General features: G+C 39.5%; 1 protein-coding gene across 4 annotated transcripts in view; it reads left to right on the forward strand.

Annotated features, from left to right (window-relative positions):
• Positions 1-14316, forward strand: part of stxbp5a (syntaxin binding protein 5a (tomosyn)) — a 232866-nt gene that overhangs the window by 105898 nt on the left and 112652 nt on the right. For all 4 annotated transcript variants that reach the window (XM_069932249.1, XM_069932252.1, XM_069932250.1 and 1 more), the window contains exons 8-9: positions 575-698; positions 1328-1406. In XM_069932249.1, the coding sequence (XP_069788350.1) occupies positions 575-698; positions 1328-1406 (203 nt within the window). The remainder of the gene's footprint in view (positions 1-574; positions 699-1327; positions 1407-14316) is intronic.

Genomic DNA, 14316 nt, shown 5'->3' on the forward strand with positions numbered 1-14316 from the left:
TTTTTTTTCAAGATAATTTCTGGGTAAGCACATGAAGTGTAACCAAGAACATTTGATCCAGAGAGCAAACAAGAGGGAGTATTCCAAATGCCCTAATTTTGGCCAGCATGGATGCCATGGGTTAAGTTTCTTCCTGTGCCATGAGTTTCTACGTTTCCAAATTCCAACATATGCTCTATGCAGAATAACTTGCTATTGTGTTTTGACAAATAGGAACATTCCAAATCAAGAGTTAAATAGACAGAAAATGGCATTTAGCATGGAAGTTGTTTACAGGGTCAGTGTCGAGGTATACTCATGGGCAGAGAGAGACTAAATAGTTCAGGGAGAAATAGAGGAGTGAATGTATGAAGTGCCAGAGTTCTTGGTTGCTTGTATTGGTATCTGGACCCATATATTAATCTTGTTTTTGTTACATGTTGCTCAGTTCATCTGACTAGTGATCCAGACATTAAATTATTAGCATTGTTCAGCATAATCTGTTTCAAATCAGTATTCAATATTTGTGATTATCAAAACTCTTCCTTACTAATTCTATTGAAATAAATTGTATGACTTGAAAATGTGTTCACAGGCTATCCATTCCGTGGCTTGGCATCATGAAGGAAAACAATTTGTTTGTAGCCATTCAGATGGTAGCCTTACTTTCTGGAATGTAAAGTGTCCCATTAAACCAGCATATATTATTACACCACATGGTAAGTGAAGCCTTAACATCCTGTTTTATATTCCATTAATTCAAAGACTTTTTCAGGAGTTTCATTTTAAAGAAAATCTTTTGTTTTAAAAACACACCATTCTGTAGCTTTGCATTGCTAGTGCTTTCTTGGGTGTCCAGATTGAGCTCCAGACAGCCTGTATTCCTCATCTTCAAGAGCTTAAATGTTAGCTATATTAAACAATGAACTGCCATGATCCTATCGAATACATTATTTCCTTGACTGTAGTGTATGTTTGATCGGCTCTGCAAAAGCATTCAAACTGTCTGACAGATTGCATTGAAGGGATTTAGCCATCTAGATACCCATGGAATGAACTGAATTTTTTTTCACCCTGGTAGATTAGATGAGATTTTTTTCATTTCCTATTTGCTATGCTCTGTTTAAAAATGGTTCTTTGAGGTTTCTCTCCCAAATAAAATGGGCAGCTCCCCAGGGAGAATTTTTCATTGTTGAGTAATGGTTACAAAAATATTCCTTTTACATTAATTGTCCTGTTGTATTTTGTTCTGAATATTCCTGTGCTGGAGCATTGTGCTTTCATTGTCCAGGTAAATTTTGGGAAGCAGACTAAACTAATCAACTCTCCATTTAATCAAAACCTCCAGCAAAGCAGCCAAAGGATGGAAAGAAGCCAGAACCCTGCAAACCCATTCTGAAAGTGGAATATAGAACCTGTAAATCTGGGTATGTGTTGATCTCGGTCTTCAGAAACCATTCTGTGAATGTTTGTATGTTGAGTGGTCATGGATGAAGAGAATGTTTTCCTATTTATTTCCCCTGACAATTTTTGAGCCTTATCAGCATTTTCTGACATAACAGTAATAACCTTAGAAATACTCTGTCAAAGGATAATGGGGAGAGAGAGAAAAAAAAAGATTTCCACGCCAAATATTGTAAAACGAAATTTGTGCAAGCAGGTAAGTTAATGAAGAGGCACTGAAAAATTTTAAAAAAACTGCAAATCTAAAATCAAAAAAATTGTTATGAATAGTCAGGAAGTCAGGCAGTGCCTATGGAAGGAATGAGCTGAAACGTTAACAACTTTCTCACGTCAGTGGTTGGGAAACTATTGGAGACGATGCTCAGGAATTGGATTATGGTCAGATTAGGAACAGTCAGAATGGCTTTGTACCGGGCAGATCATGTCGACGGATTTGATTGATTTTTTTTTTTAAGAGGTGACAGAGGTTGTTGATGAGGTTAGGGAAGTATTTGGGGAGATCAAATATAAGGTAAGCATATATAATTATATATAATTTCAGAATTCTTAAAAGCATTGATATGCAGAGGGATCTGGGGATTCAGATCCATAGATCATTAAAAGTGGTAAAGAAGGCATCTGGTATGCTTGGCTTCATTGTTCAGGATATTGGGTACTGAATTTTTTTAAAGTTTTAAACGTACAGCACGGAAACAGGAAATTACGGCCCACAAGTCCATGCCGGCAAATTTACACCCAATTAACCAACCCCCCCCCCCCCCACCCCCCAGCCCAGCGCATTTTGAATGGTGGGAGGAAACCGGAGCCCCTGGAGGAAAACCACACAGACACAGGGAGAACGTATAAACTCCTTACAGTCAGCGCACGTTTCAAACCTTAATCCCAATCACTGGCACTGTGAAGATTTTGTGCTAACCACTGCCTTGGTTTCTCCACATTTGGAGTATTGTGCAATCCTGGTCACCCCATTTCAGGAAGAATATTGAGGCTTTTGAAAAGGTACAGATTTACCAGGATACTGCCTTGATTGGAGGATATAACTATGGGGAGAAGTTAGGCATACTGGAGTTTCAAAGGCTGATGGGAAGCCAGACATAAAATTATGACAATCACTGATAAGGGAGACAGTCAGAATCTTTTTTCCCCAAGCAAGTAAGTTCACGTGAGAGGTCACGTGTTTGCGAAGGAAGTTTAAAGGTGATCTGCGTGGCACATTTTTTAGGCAGAGAGTGGCATGTGCATGGAACAGGCTACCTGGAGTGCTGTTGGAAGCAGATACTATATAATTGTAACATTTAAGATGCTTCCAGATTAAACACATGATCATGCAGGGGATCAAGTGACAGGAGGTTGTGCAGCTGCAGGAGATGCAGAATCACTAGAGGTAAATTCATGACACTCGGTGACTCTGAAGGGACTCTCCTTTGTTTCTCTTTCTCGTATTGTTGGGGGCACTGAGCTATGCTGGAAGTTCCTCTTTATGCGCTTTCATGACAGGCAAAAATTGACAAATTGAGTAGATAATTACATTTTGTGTATTATTACATGTCAATAAAGGAATCTTGATTATAATCCTAACCCAGCATCTGAATTTTAATTTCATTTGGGCATTATATTCTCTACAAACACTGAAGAGTGAAGGGCATTTTCCTGTGCTGTATTGGTCTATGATTAAGTTCTGTGCAGTTATCACCCATTTCTCCTTGTCATCCCTTTACATACACAAATAACAAGTATGTAATGTCTGAATGTCATCTTGTAAAGCCAAATCAAGCAGAGGTCTATTTAAGAGATAATGTAATTTAGCTTGCAGAGGATGAGAAAACTTTTTGCAAGGTTGGTGTACAATTACCGTAAATATTCGAGTATAAAGAATTTTTCTACCGAACTTTGAGCACAAAGTCAGGAGGTTGCATTATACACGAGGTTATAATTTTTTTAAAATTTTTGACAGGTTTAACAATAAGTAAGATTATCAGTAGCCGCCGACATTGATGGCAGGCCGACTGGGGGGGTGGTGGGGTGGGGAGAGAGACAGCAGCACGACTCGGGCGGGCGAGGGGGGAGAGAGTCACCAGCGCGAATCAGGCAGGTGAGGGGAGAGAGAGACACCAGTGTGACTCAGGCAGGCGAAGGGGGAGAGAGACACCAGCGCGAATCTGGCGGGCGAGGGGAGAGAAAGAGACACCAGCGCGAATCGGGCGGGTGAGGGAGGAGAGAGACACCAGCGCGAATCGGGCGGGCAGGGAGAGAGACACCAGCACGACTCAAGCAGGCAAGGGGAGGGGGTTCGTATTATACACATGGGTAAAACTTTTACCCCTTTTTCCCCTCAAAAATGGGAGGGGGGGTCACATTATACATGAATATTTATGTTAAGTACAGTAACATATTGGTGTTGGTTTAACTCAAAGGAAGCATTAAGACCCCTGCTGGTTTTTATTTTGTTCTATGAAAAATATGCCTGAAATGACATGACACATTTTAAATTTTGGCAATGTTCACTAAGAAAATGGCTAAAAATTCCAAATTTTGGGGGGTCTCTTTCAGGTACTACTGTCAAGTCATGCATGCCTCGTTTTAGTAATTTATTTGGTTTAATCTGAAGATAAATGAATACCAAATGCCATGCTGTGTAATGTGATCTTCGCTTGGGAACTTCAATATTATTGACATATTCTACAAATTGAATTTGCAGTTCAGTGGTAATTTGTGGGTGTGTTGACTAATGTATCTGAACCATGACAAATTGTGCAAACATTACTGGTGTTTTAAATTAAATGCATGGGTCTTGTGTCAATGTTGGGATTTTTTTTAAATCTAGGAAAAACAAAGATGCTCCTCTTTATCACAAACCATTAATTCCAAAAAATCAGATTACGGATCATAATTCATGGAGAAAAGGAGTGCAAAAAAAATGGTTGCATGACTATAAGCTGGAAATACTTACCAGTCAAGCATTATCTCTGAAGAAGGAAAGGCTAGTAGTTTTGGTAATTGCTTTTCAGTCAAAACTGGGTTAAAGTCATTTACCCAAAATATGTGACCATCATGGCATTTTTAGATGGGAATCAGACTTCCAGGTAACCGCTATACATTTCCTGGCCACCACCAATACGATCTTTACAAATTGTGTTTGAAATTTGGACAGCTTCATTATAGGTCTTACATCGTGATGTTTCCCAGTAAAAAACAATTCTGGGTTTTGTGGGAGATGTTTTCCTATAATATGTTCTAGAAAATTCCCAAGATCCACCCAGAAGGGTCTCACCTTGGAACATGACCAGTTTGAATGTAGAAAGATTCCTACCTCTGTGCTGCATCTAAAACATTGGTCTGAAATTTCTGATTTAAATTTATTTAATTTTTGCGACGTGAGATATAACTGAAGCAAGAAATTATACTGTATCAATCTATATCTACATTAACTGTATTTGTCATACTGTCTCAACATAGATCAGGCCAACACTCTTCTCCAAATATGATGTCCATGTCTGATTGCCACCTCTGTCTTAACTTATGTAACCCCCTTTTAGGAGTTTTTGTTTTAAATAGGAAATACGCTGCTGAAATAAATTTCTTTATAATCCCCTTTCGACTCAGAGTCTCCAAATTGCTGGACTTTTGTAAAGTCATTGACGGACCTAATTTGTCCCTTAAATAAGATCTCAGTTGAAGATGGCAGAGAAAAGAATTATTTAACAAACCATATGTATTTTTTAACTGATCGAATGACTTAAGTTTCCCCTGCTTATAACAGTTCTCAATACACCTGATCCCTTTCTGAGACCAGGAGTCCAGTATCTTGTAATCCAATATTGAAGGGATTAATCTATTTTGAGTCGGGGGTATTTTTGGTGATAACCCCACCTTAATTCTCATCTGCTGATTTATTTTATACCAAGCATTAATTACTTTTTAATAGTGGGGCTTCTCTTATTCCATAAACCAATTTAGCATCCCATTTATAAATAAAATCTCCTGCTATCCTCTTGCCCACCTTGTGCAGTTCAATTCCTGTCCAGAATAATCTATCTTCCCCCCTCAAAGGGCGTAATCCCATGTTAATTTCTTGATGGAGACTCTTGCCTCCTTACCGTTCCAGAGGAACTTTCTGATATGCTTATTTAGATCCTTAAAAAAATCTCTGGGGCAATGATATGGGCAGTTTTTGGAAGTCTCACAGCACATTGATTTTAATACAGTCGACTCTACCAACTAACATAATCGGCAGAGCCATCCATCTGTTTAAATCCTCTTTGATTTTCCTCAACAAGGGGATATCATTTATGTAAATCTTGCAAATTATTATTTATTTTAATCCCTAAATATTTTATCCCATTGAGTGGCCATTTAAATTGATTATTTCTTTGATAATAACTGTATTTCCCTATCACTCTCCCTGTCATTCCCTATCCCCATCACTGTATTTCCCTAACACTTGTGTCCTCTTGTTTGTATCTCATCTGCCCTCAGTAGAAAAAGCCTATCTACATTTATTCTATTTATCCTCCTCATAATTTTAAATACTTTGATCAAATCTCCCCTCCTTCTTCTTCTCTCCTCCAAGGAATAAAGTCTTAACCTGTTTAATCTTTCTCTGTGACTCAGTTCCTGAGTCCAGGCAGCATCCTAGTAAATCTCCTCTGTTCTCTTTCCACCTTATTGATATCTTTCCTGTGGTGAGGTGACCAAAACTGCACACGATACTCCAAATGTGGCCTCATCAATGACTTACACAACTTTACCTTAAAATCCCAACTCCTGCACTCAATATTTTGATTTATATAACCATCCAACAATTAAAGGACGGAAACGGGCCATCTCGTCCCTTGTAGTCTGCACCAAAAAGCCTATCCATCTGTGATACCACTTTCAGGGAATTGTGGATCTGTATTTCCAGGTCCCTTTGATCTTCCACACTCCTTAGTGCCTTACCATTCACCTTGTATGTCCTTTATTGGTTTAACCATCCAAAATTCAACACCTCACACTTGTCTGCATTAAATTCCATCTGCCATTTTTCAGCCCATTTTTCCAGCTGGTCCAGATCCCTCTGCAAGCTTTGAAAATCACCTTTCTGTCCACAATATCTCCATTCTTAGTGTCATCTGCAGACTTGCTGATTCAATTTACCACAATATCATCCAAATCATTTATATAGATGACAAATAATGGTCCCGTCACCTATCCCTGGGGCACACCACTAGTCACAGGCCTCCAGTTTGAGAAGCAATCATCATCCACCACTACTCTCTGGCTTCTCCCATCCAGCCATTGTTGAATTCAGTTCACTACTTCACCATGAATGATTAGCATTTGAATCTTCCTGATTAAACTCCCATGTAGGACCTTATCAAAAGCCTGACTAAATTCCATGTAGACAACATCCGCAGCCATTCCTTCGTCAACTTTCCTGGTAACCTATTTGAAAAGTTAAACATGACCTATCACGCACAAAACCACGTTGACCATCCCTAATCATGTACTACTGACGTCAAGTACACTGGCCTATAATTTTGGAGTCTTTTTTTCAACAATGAACAACATGAGGTACCCTCCAATCCTCCGGCATCCCACCTGTAGCTAAGGGCATTTTAAATATGTCTGCCAGAGCCACTGAAATTTTTACACCAGCCTCCCACAAGATCCAAGAGAATATCTTGTCAGGCCCTGGGGATTTATCCATTCTTATTTGCTTTAAGACAGCAAGCATTTCCTTCTATTTGATCTGTATCAGTTCCATGACCTCAATACTTCCCACAACTATATGCCTGTTTTCTGAGTAAATACTGATGTTAAGATCACCCCATCTCATTTGGCTCCAAACAGAGCCGACCACTCTGATCTTCAAGGGGACCAATGTTATCCCTTCCTCTCCTTGCTCTTAATATCCATGTAGAAACCCTTAGGATTTTCCCTCACCTTGTCGGCCAAAGCCACCTCATGCCTTCTCTCAGCCTCCTGATCTCTTTCTTGAGGCTTTTCTTTTGCTCCACGTTGCCTAGACCGGCTATAAACCTCTCTCTTCTTCTGAACCAGATCCCTCAAAAACCAAGGTCCCCCCGTCCCTGCTAGCCTTCCTTGCCTTTAATCCTGACATGAACATACAAACTCTATACTCTCAAAATGTCACCTTGGAAGGTCCTTCATTTAGCTCTCGCATCCTTGCCTGAAAATAATTATCTCAATCCACACCTTCTAGATCCTTTCTTATTTCCTCAAAATTGGCCTTTCTCCAATTTAGAATCAACCTGAGGTCCAAACTGATCCTTCTCCATAATTAACTTGAAACTGATGGCATTATGATCACTGGACCCAAAATGTTCCCCTACACACACTTCTGTCACCTGCTTTGTCTTCTTCCTAAAAGGAGATCCAGTTTACATTCTCTCCAGTTGGTACCTTTATATAATGATTGAAAAAACTTTGCTGAATGCATATGACGAAGCCATCAAGTCTTTTTACAGTATGAGAGTCCAAGTCAATATGTAAAAAATTAAAATCCCATACTATCACAACCTTATGTTTCCTGCAGCTGTTTGTTATTCCTCGACACATTTGCTCTCCAATTCTCGCTGACTATTGGGCAGACTATAATACCCTATGAGTGTGATCATATCTTTCCCATTCCTCAGCTGCACCCATATAGCCTTAATAGACAGGCCCTTTGGTCTGTCCTGCCTGAGCACAGCTGTGATATTTCCCCTGACAAGCAATGCTATGCCCCCTTTCATCCTCCCCCCCACTGCACCTGCCCCCTCCCCGTTCCAATCCATGCTCTAAGCTCATCTGCCTTTCCTTCAATACTCCTTGCATTGAAATAGAAAATTTCCATCATGTACAACCCATTGACTCCTAATGATGCATTCAATTTTCACATAATCTTTTCCTTCCTCCACTCCTCACTCTGCTCTGGCACTCTGGTTCCCATCTCCCTGCAAATCTAGTTTCAACGCATTGGAGCAGGGTTTCCAGATTTGGCACCAAATTTTAAAACATTTTAAAAATTGTAAAATGTGCCAACAGAACCAAAAAGAGCTTAAAAATCTTCTAAAATGCCTATCAGCACTTTCTGCCGCCAACTGATTCAAGAAAGCGCCACATTTCTTCAGTTTGGTACCAAAAGGGCCAAATTTGGCAACCCTGCACTGGAGCAACACCAGTAAACCTTTCCGCAAGGATAGTAGTCTCCCTTCAGTACAGGTACAACCTGTCCTGTCAAAACAGGCCCCACCTTCCCTGGAAGAAGCCCAATGATCCAGAAACCTGAAGCCCTCCCTTCTGCACCATGTCTTGAGCCATGTGATAAGCTGCATTATCCTCCTATTTCTTACCTCACTAGCACGTTTCATTGGTAATCCTGAGATTACAACCCTAGAGATCCTGTCCTTCAACTAAGAGCCTCTTCACTTTTCCTACCCAAGTCATTGGTCCCTATGGACCACCACATCTAACAGCTCACCCTCCCTCCTGAAAATGCCATGAACTCGATATGAGATATGTCGATCCCTGGCACCAGGGAAGCAATATACCATCCAGAATACTCAATCTCTTCCGCAGAACCTCTTGTCTTTCCCCCAAATATGGAACCCCCTATCGCTACAGCTCACCTCTTCTCCTCCCTTCCCTTCTTAGCCACAGGACTGGACTCTGTGCCAGAGACCTAATCGCTGTGGCTTGTCCTTGGTAGGTCATCTACCCAACACTACCCAAAGTGGTATATTTGTTATTGAGGGGAACAGCCACAGGGAAGCCCTGTTCCCTTCCCTCTCCTGAGTGTCATCTCCTGCTTCTTAGGTGTGATGGTGTTCCTGTAAATCCTGTCTTTCACCCCCTCTGCCTCCTGAATGATCCAGAGTTCATCCAACTCCAGCACAATTTCCTTAACTTGGCTCGTCAGGAGCTGCAGCTGGATGCACTTCTCACTGATGAAGTCGTTAGGAATACTGCTGGCTTCCCTGACCACCCACATTCTGCAAGAGGATAATTTCCCTGCCTTGGCTGCCATTCTCACTGTTTATGACTAGAGGAACAAAATATATTTAAAACCTGCCTTTATCTATGCCTATCTGCTGAATCCTTTTTGTTCCATGAAAAGGATGGCCCTTTCTTACTTCTTCTATCCCTCACCTCTTCCCTTTTCTTGCAAAGCCTATTGAACTAAAGCCTTACAACTCTGATTCAGCCTGTTCTGGCAATGACCTCTCAGCTTCGCAGTCCCTCACTTTTATCGTGATACTCAGCTTCTTCCTCTAATCAGTTCCTAGCTGCTGCCTTGCCCTTTTTAAATTCCAGCTTCCGCCACTCCTCAAGTCACCTGATCCAGCAGACCAGTGGCCACGGCAGCAGACCAGTGACTATGGCAGCAAACCAGTGAGAGGCTCAGTGGCAGAAGAACCCACCCGGGCTTGCCCCATCAGGGTTTTCCAAATGATAACCTCTTCTTCCAGGTCACCACAGAGTTCCTCTTGTTTCCCTTATTTCAGGAGAAACACTCTAGCCAGCCATTTCCTCTTGTAAGGACTACAAGGGTTTACACCAGGCTGAACTCCAAACTCACAACCCATCTTCAAAATGGGGTCTCAACAGCTTTCCAGCTTGTCTCAAAAGCCACTGCAAAACTAAATTCTCTCTCTCTCTTTTAGAGAAAGCCTGTTTTGTCTTTTCTCTCTCTCTGCTTCCAAAACCACATGACCATCCCCTCCTACCCCCCCCCCCCCCCCAAAGGCTACAGACCCAATCTTCTGAGCTTGTTCATCTGCTGCTTTCAAAACAATAGGCCATTACTCCACAGCATCAGTCCAATTAACACCTACTGGTGAAGTCTCCATCAGTATTCTTCAAAGTTTTTACAAAATCACTGGTGCCTCAATGTCTCACTTTCAGCAAAGCTCTTGCACTTTAAATGAGATCTGTTTTATGAAGTGTTTGTGATCTACACTAAACCCCCCACAATCTATCTCCTTTAAAAACATAGTTATATATAATATAAAATATAATATACTCATCATAGTATTCTTAGTAAGTTAGTTATGGGCTGGTACAGGGTCACACATAGGTCACAGCACTTATACAGAGAACCATTGTTTTCAGAGAAGAGTTCATTTTTGGAGACAACACATCTTGGAAAGACAGATAGTGAATTTGAAGTGGGTCTTAATTATTCAAGTAACAATGGAGTGTTTGTTTTATTAAGAACTGAAGTATATAAGTACTCATTAAGAACTGCTGAAGGAAGCCATCTGTTTTTAAACTAAACCACAAGGCCTCTTGATCAAGAGAAATGAAACTCAGAGCCATATGACTAATATACTTAAGCCTTTGAAACTGAAGTGAGGTAATCTTTCGGAGTTGTGTTGTCTACAAGACAGTATGAAAAAACTGGGGTTCGCAACTGTTTAAAATTCCAATAACTGATCACATGATTTTAAAGAATTGGAACCTACCTCATTGATGATGTTAGTAAATGGTCACATGATTTGGAGAAATAAATTATCAAATGCAGATGTTTTTAGTTCAGTTTGCAGTTTAGAGAAGTCAAACCCCTATGACACACAGGGGTTGAAACTTTGTGAAAGACGGGGTTGAATTGCAGAAACTAGAATAGGTGGTGTGTGTGTTACTTTTAGGAAAAGGGGAACATAGAATCAGTGGTTTTTGAAATAAGGAAGACCACTTCACTATCTGTTTGGGAAAGAGGACAGAATTTTTGAATGGCCACTTCGTTTAACCCTTGTCTGGGTTTGTGAATTCATCATGGAAGAAAATAGCCACATTCCCTTTTTCTTTGAAAAGAGGTCAGAATTGTGAGTAAAAAGGCCTGAAGATATGATGTTTAAAAGTGCTTTATAATTATATCTGAACTGAGAATTTAAGACCTTCAAGCAAGACTAAAATTATGCTGAAGTTTTAAAAATTGACTTGTCACAGTGGGACTTTATTACACACAAGCACACACTTTACATTTGCTCATAGTGGGTTAAATTTAGAGATAAGTAAGAAATGTTATGTTATTAATAAATAAAAAACTATTACTTTAAATTTACTATTGTCTGCTAAATTTTCCATTGCTGTTCCTGTGATAGAGCTGACAAATTCCCTTTAGTCCCAAAAATAATTAAGAGGGTTGTTAGTTAGTAACATTATCCTGAGATTTTGACCCTGTTTTTAAGCTCTTCATCTCAAGGACCCTGGCTCATACTGTCTACTCTGTCAGTCTGCCCCAGAATCTTGCATGCCTTGTTCAGGAATTCTGTTTCTTTTTCAATCTTATACACAGCATAAGGAGAATAGAAATAACACAATGAAAATGGTACATCCAAGTCTACATAATACAAGTATATATAACTTCCAAAGAATGAAAATGTATTAGAAATAATTCTCTTAACAAATAAAACAGAGATAAAGAAATATTTATAATGTTATATATTTAAAAACACAAACTAATCTACTAAAAAAATGTATATTTTGGTGATGCACATGATTGTAACGGCAAACCGGTCACATGTGGTTAGCGGAGCAGCTGCGAAAAAGATGGCATCACGGGTCCTTCTCTTCTGGTGCATACCGGAAAAGTGCGTGCACACTTACGTCAGCATGGCACGAGTTCCAGAGTGCGAGGGGCAGACTGAGGATGGCCTTGAAGGCTGCAGCGCAAACTTCAAAGTAAATCAGTTGTGCTAAGTCTCAGTCTTTTCACTGTGCTCGCACACAACACACTAAATATAATAAAATTAAATTACAAAAAACAACAGAGCGGCCTATCCTGAGGATCTGTCGAATAGTTTAGAACATAGCTCTTGTCCACACCTACAGATAACAAAAATGGCAAAAATTAAATTACATCTGGAAAGGAAGAGTTAATTCATAGAAGAAAGCCATCCCATGAAAGTAATCAATAAATGTTTTCCATGTTTCTTCAAATTTAATAGTTGTAGAAGACCTCATTCTTCTAAATTTCAATAAGTACAGGCCAGTCTAATCAAAATCTCTTCATGCTAAGAATCAATCTGCTAAATCTGTATTGCCAAGATTATCCTGGTGTGAAATCCTGTTGGTAAAGATCAGAAGTTTTCATGAATTTGGCTTCATGTTTAGTCCTAACCTTTCTCAAGTTATGTTGGTTTTGACAAAAATTCTGAAGCAGCAACATTCATGTGAATGATGAGAAATTGTCATAATTTCATGACAGAATATTGCCCATCTTGAGTAGACTGCTAAATCCATGGCTAAATCACATGAGGAAATGGAAGGGGCACAAGGGTGAGGAGATCAATGGAACCACCTTGTGACAAACTAGCAGTGTCTTTGTGAGCAATATGGAGGAAATCATTCTCCCGAAATCTGAAATTTGACTGGAGTCGCTATCTGAAAAGTGTATCTCAAATAAGGAATTTAAAAATAATGCTCTTGTTCCACATTCTAGCCACTAACTGGACTAAGTTTTCAAAAGATAAATAAATTTAGGTAGTATAGGTGGGAAGCGAATTAAGTACATGAGTGAAGCAGAAATAGAAAGATCCTTTGATAGAGATTAAAAGGTTCAGATGACTTTAAGGTGTATCAATCTTTTTGCCTCTTGTCTTTTAAGAAAATTCCTTGAAAACTAACTCTTCAACAAAGTTATCAGACCCTCATCTAGTTCTAGTTGGCTCATATATTTTGGCTGATTGAAGTGCCTTTTTTTTTGTTGTATTTCTCAGTATAGCTTTCTTAAAGCAATGTCTTAAATGCTGAGACGATCACAATGTTCTGTCCACCTTACCACAAATTCTGCTTGGCATAAACTCTTAGTCAAGGCATGTGGTCATGTGGAGACAAATCTAATCTATTTCAACAGAACTTTTTTCAAAGGAGAAATGAGAATCCCAAGTGGCATAGATCCAATTATCAGTCCAAATTCTGCTTTTGAAGGTTATCAGCATGTCAGGAAGACAGCATCTGCTGACAACACCTTCCTTCAGAATTAGTTTTTGTACAATTCTATGTTGCTGGTACTGAGTTCTCTGAGCTCCAACATGTTATCACGGTGAGATCTTTGAATTCCAGGGTGTTGCCACTTTGTGAACTCTGAAGTCGCTCGTGCTCTTGTGTAATATTGAAGGCAGCTAAGAATTGCTCATTTCTTTGAAAATTGTATAAAAGGACCAAATTCACGAGCAGGCAAAGTATTGTTCCTTTCCTAACTTTACCTTTCAACTCTTTCTGCTGCTTCATCACTCCTTCCTATCTCCTGGTCCTCTTGATTCCTTTTCCCTTCTCCCACTACTTTTTTTTTCCTGTTGCCTTCTTCCTAGAGCTGATGCCCCAAGACTTCCACCCCACTATTAGTTTCTGGCAATTGATAGATCCTTTGCCTCAGAGGACAAAAAATAATAATATATTCATCAGTCTGTGTACAAACTGTTAACCATTATAACTTTGAGTTTGCATGTATATGCCTGAGACTGTTCCAAACTAATTATATCCTTTAAGTTCATCCCATGGAGCATTAAATATATCCGAATATATGGCTCTCTCAACTTCTTGATTTAAATGTTCCCCTTTTCTGATGCAGCTTGATAAGCTGATAACTTAAATATCTTCTGCTATCTGTACTCCTATTTGCAGTCACATCACTCAGAAAATTATGCTGAGTTGGTGGTCTGGAAAAGTCAATTTTTACAGACCTCGGTTTTTGCCAGGCTCACAACAGTGTAAAATGTATTGCCCAGAGCATTTATTTTAAGAACCCCAATATTTGTTCTTATTCTGTTTGCACTTAAGTAATAGCTAAATTACATTTTCTAATGAATCATAACTGTCCATTTCCTTCCAGACACTCGTTAAAGATAATAAGTACATTTCAGAATGTAACTTTAATGAAAGAAT

Source organism: Narcine bancroftii, chromosome 4 (genome assembly GCF_036971445.1).
Source record: "Narcine bancroftii isolate sNarBan1 chromosome 4, sNarBan1.hap1, whole genome shotgun sequence".
Taxonomy (NCBI): Eukaryota; Metazoa; Chordata; class Chondrichthyes; order Torpediniformes; family Narcinidae; genus Narcine; species Narcine bancroftii.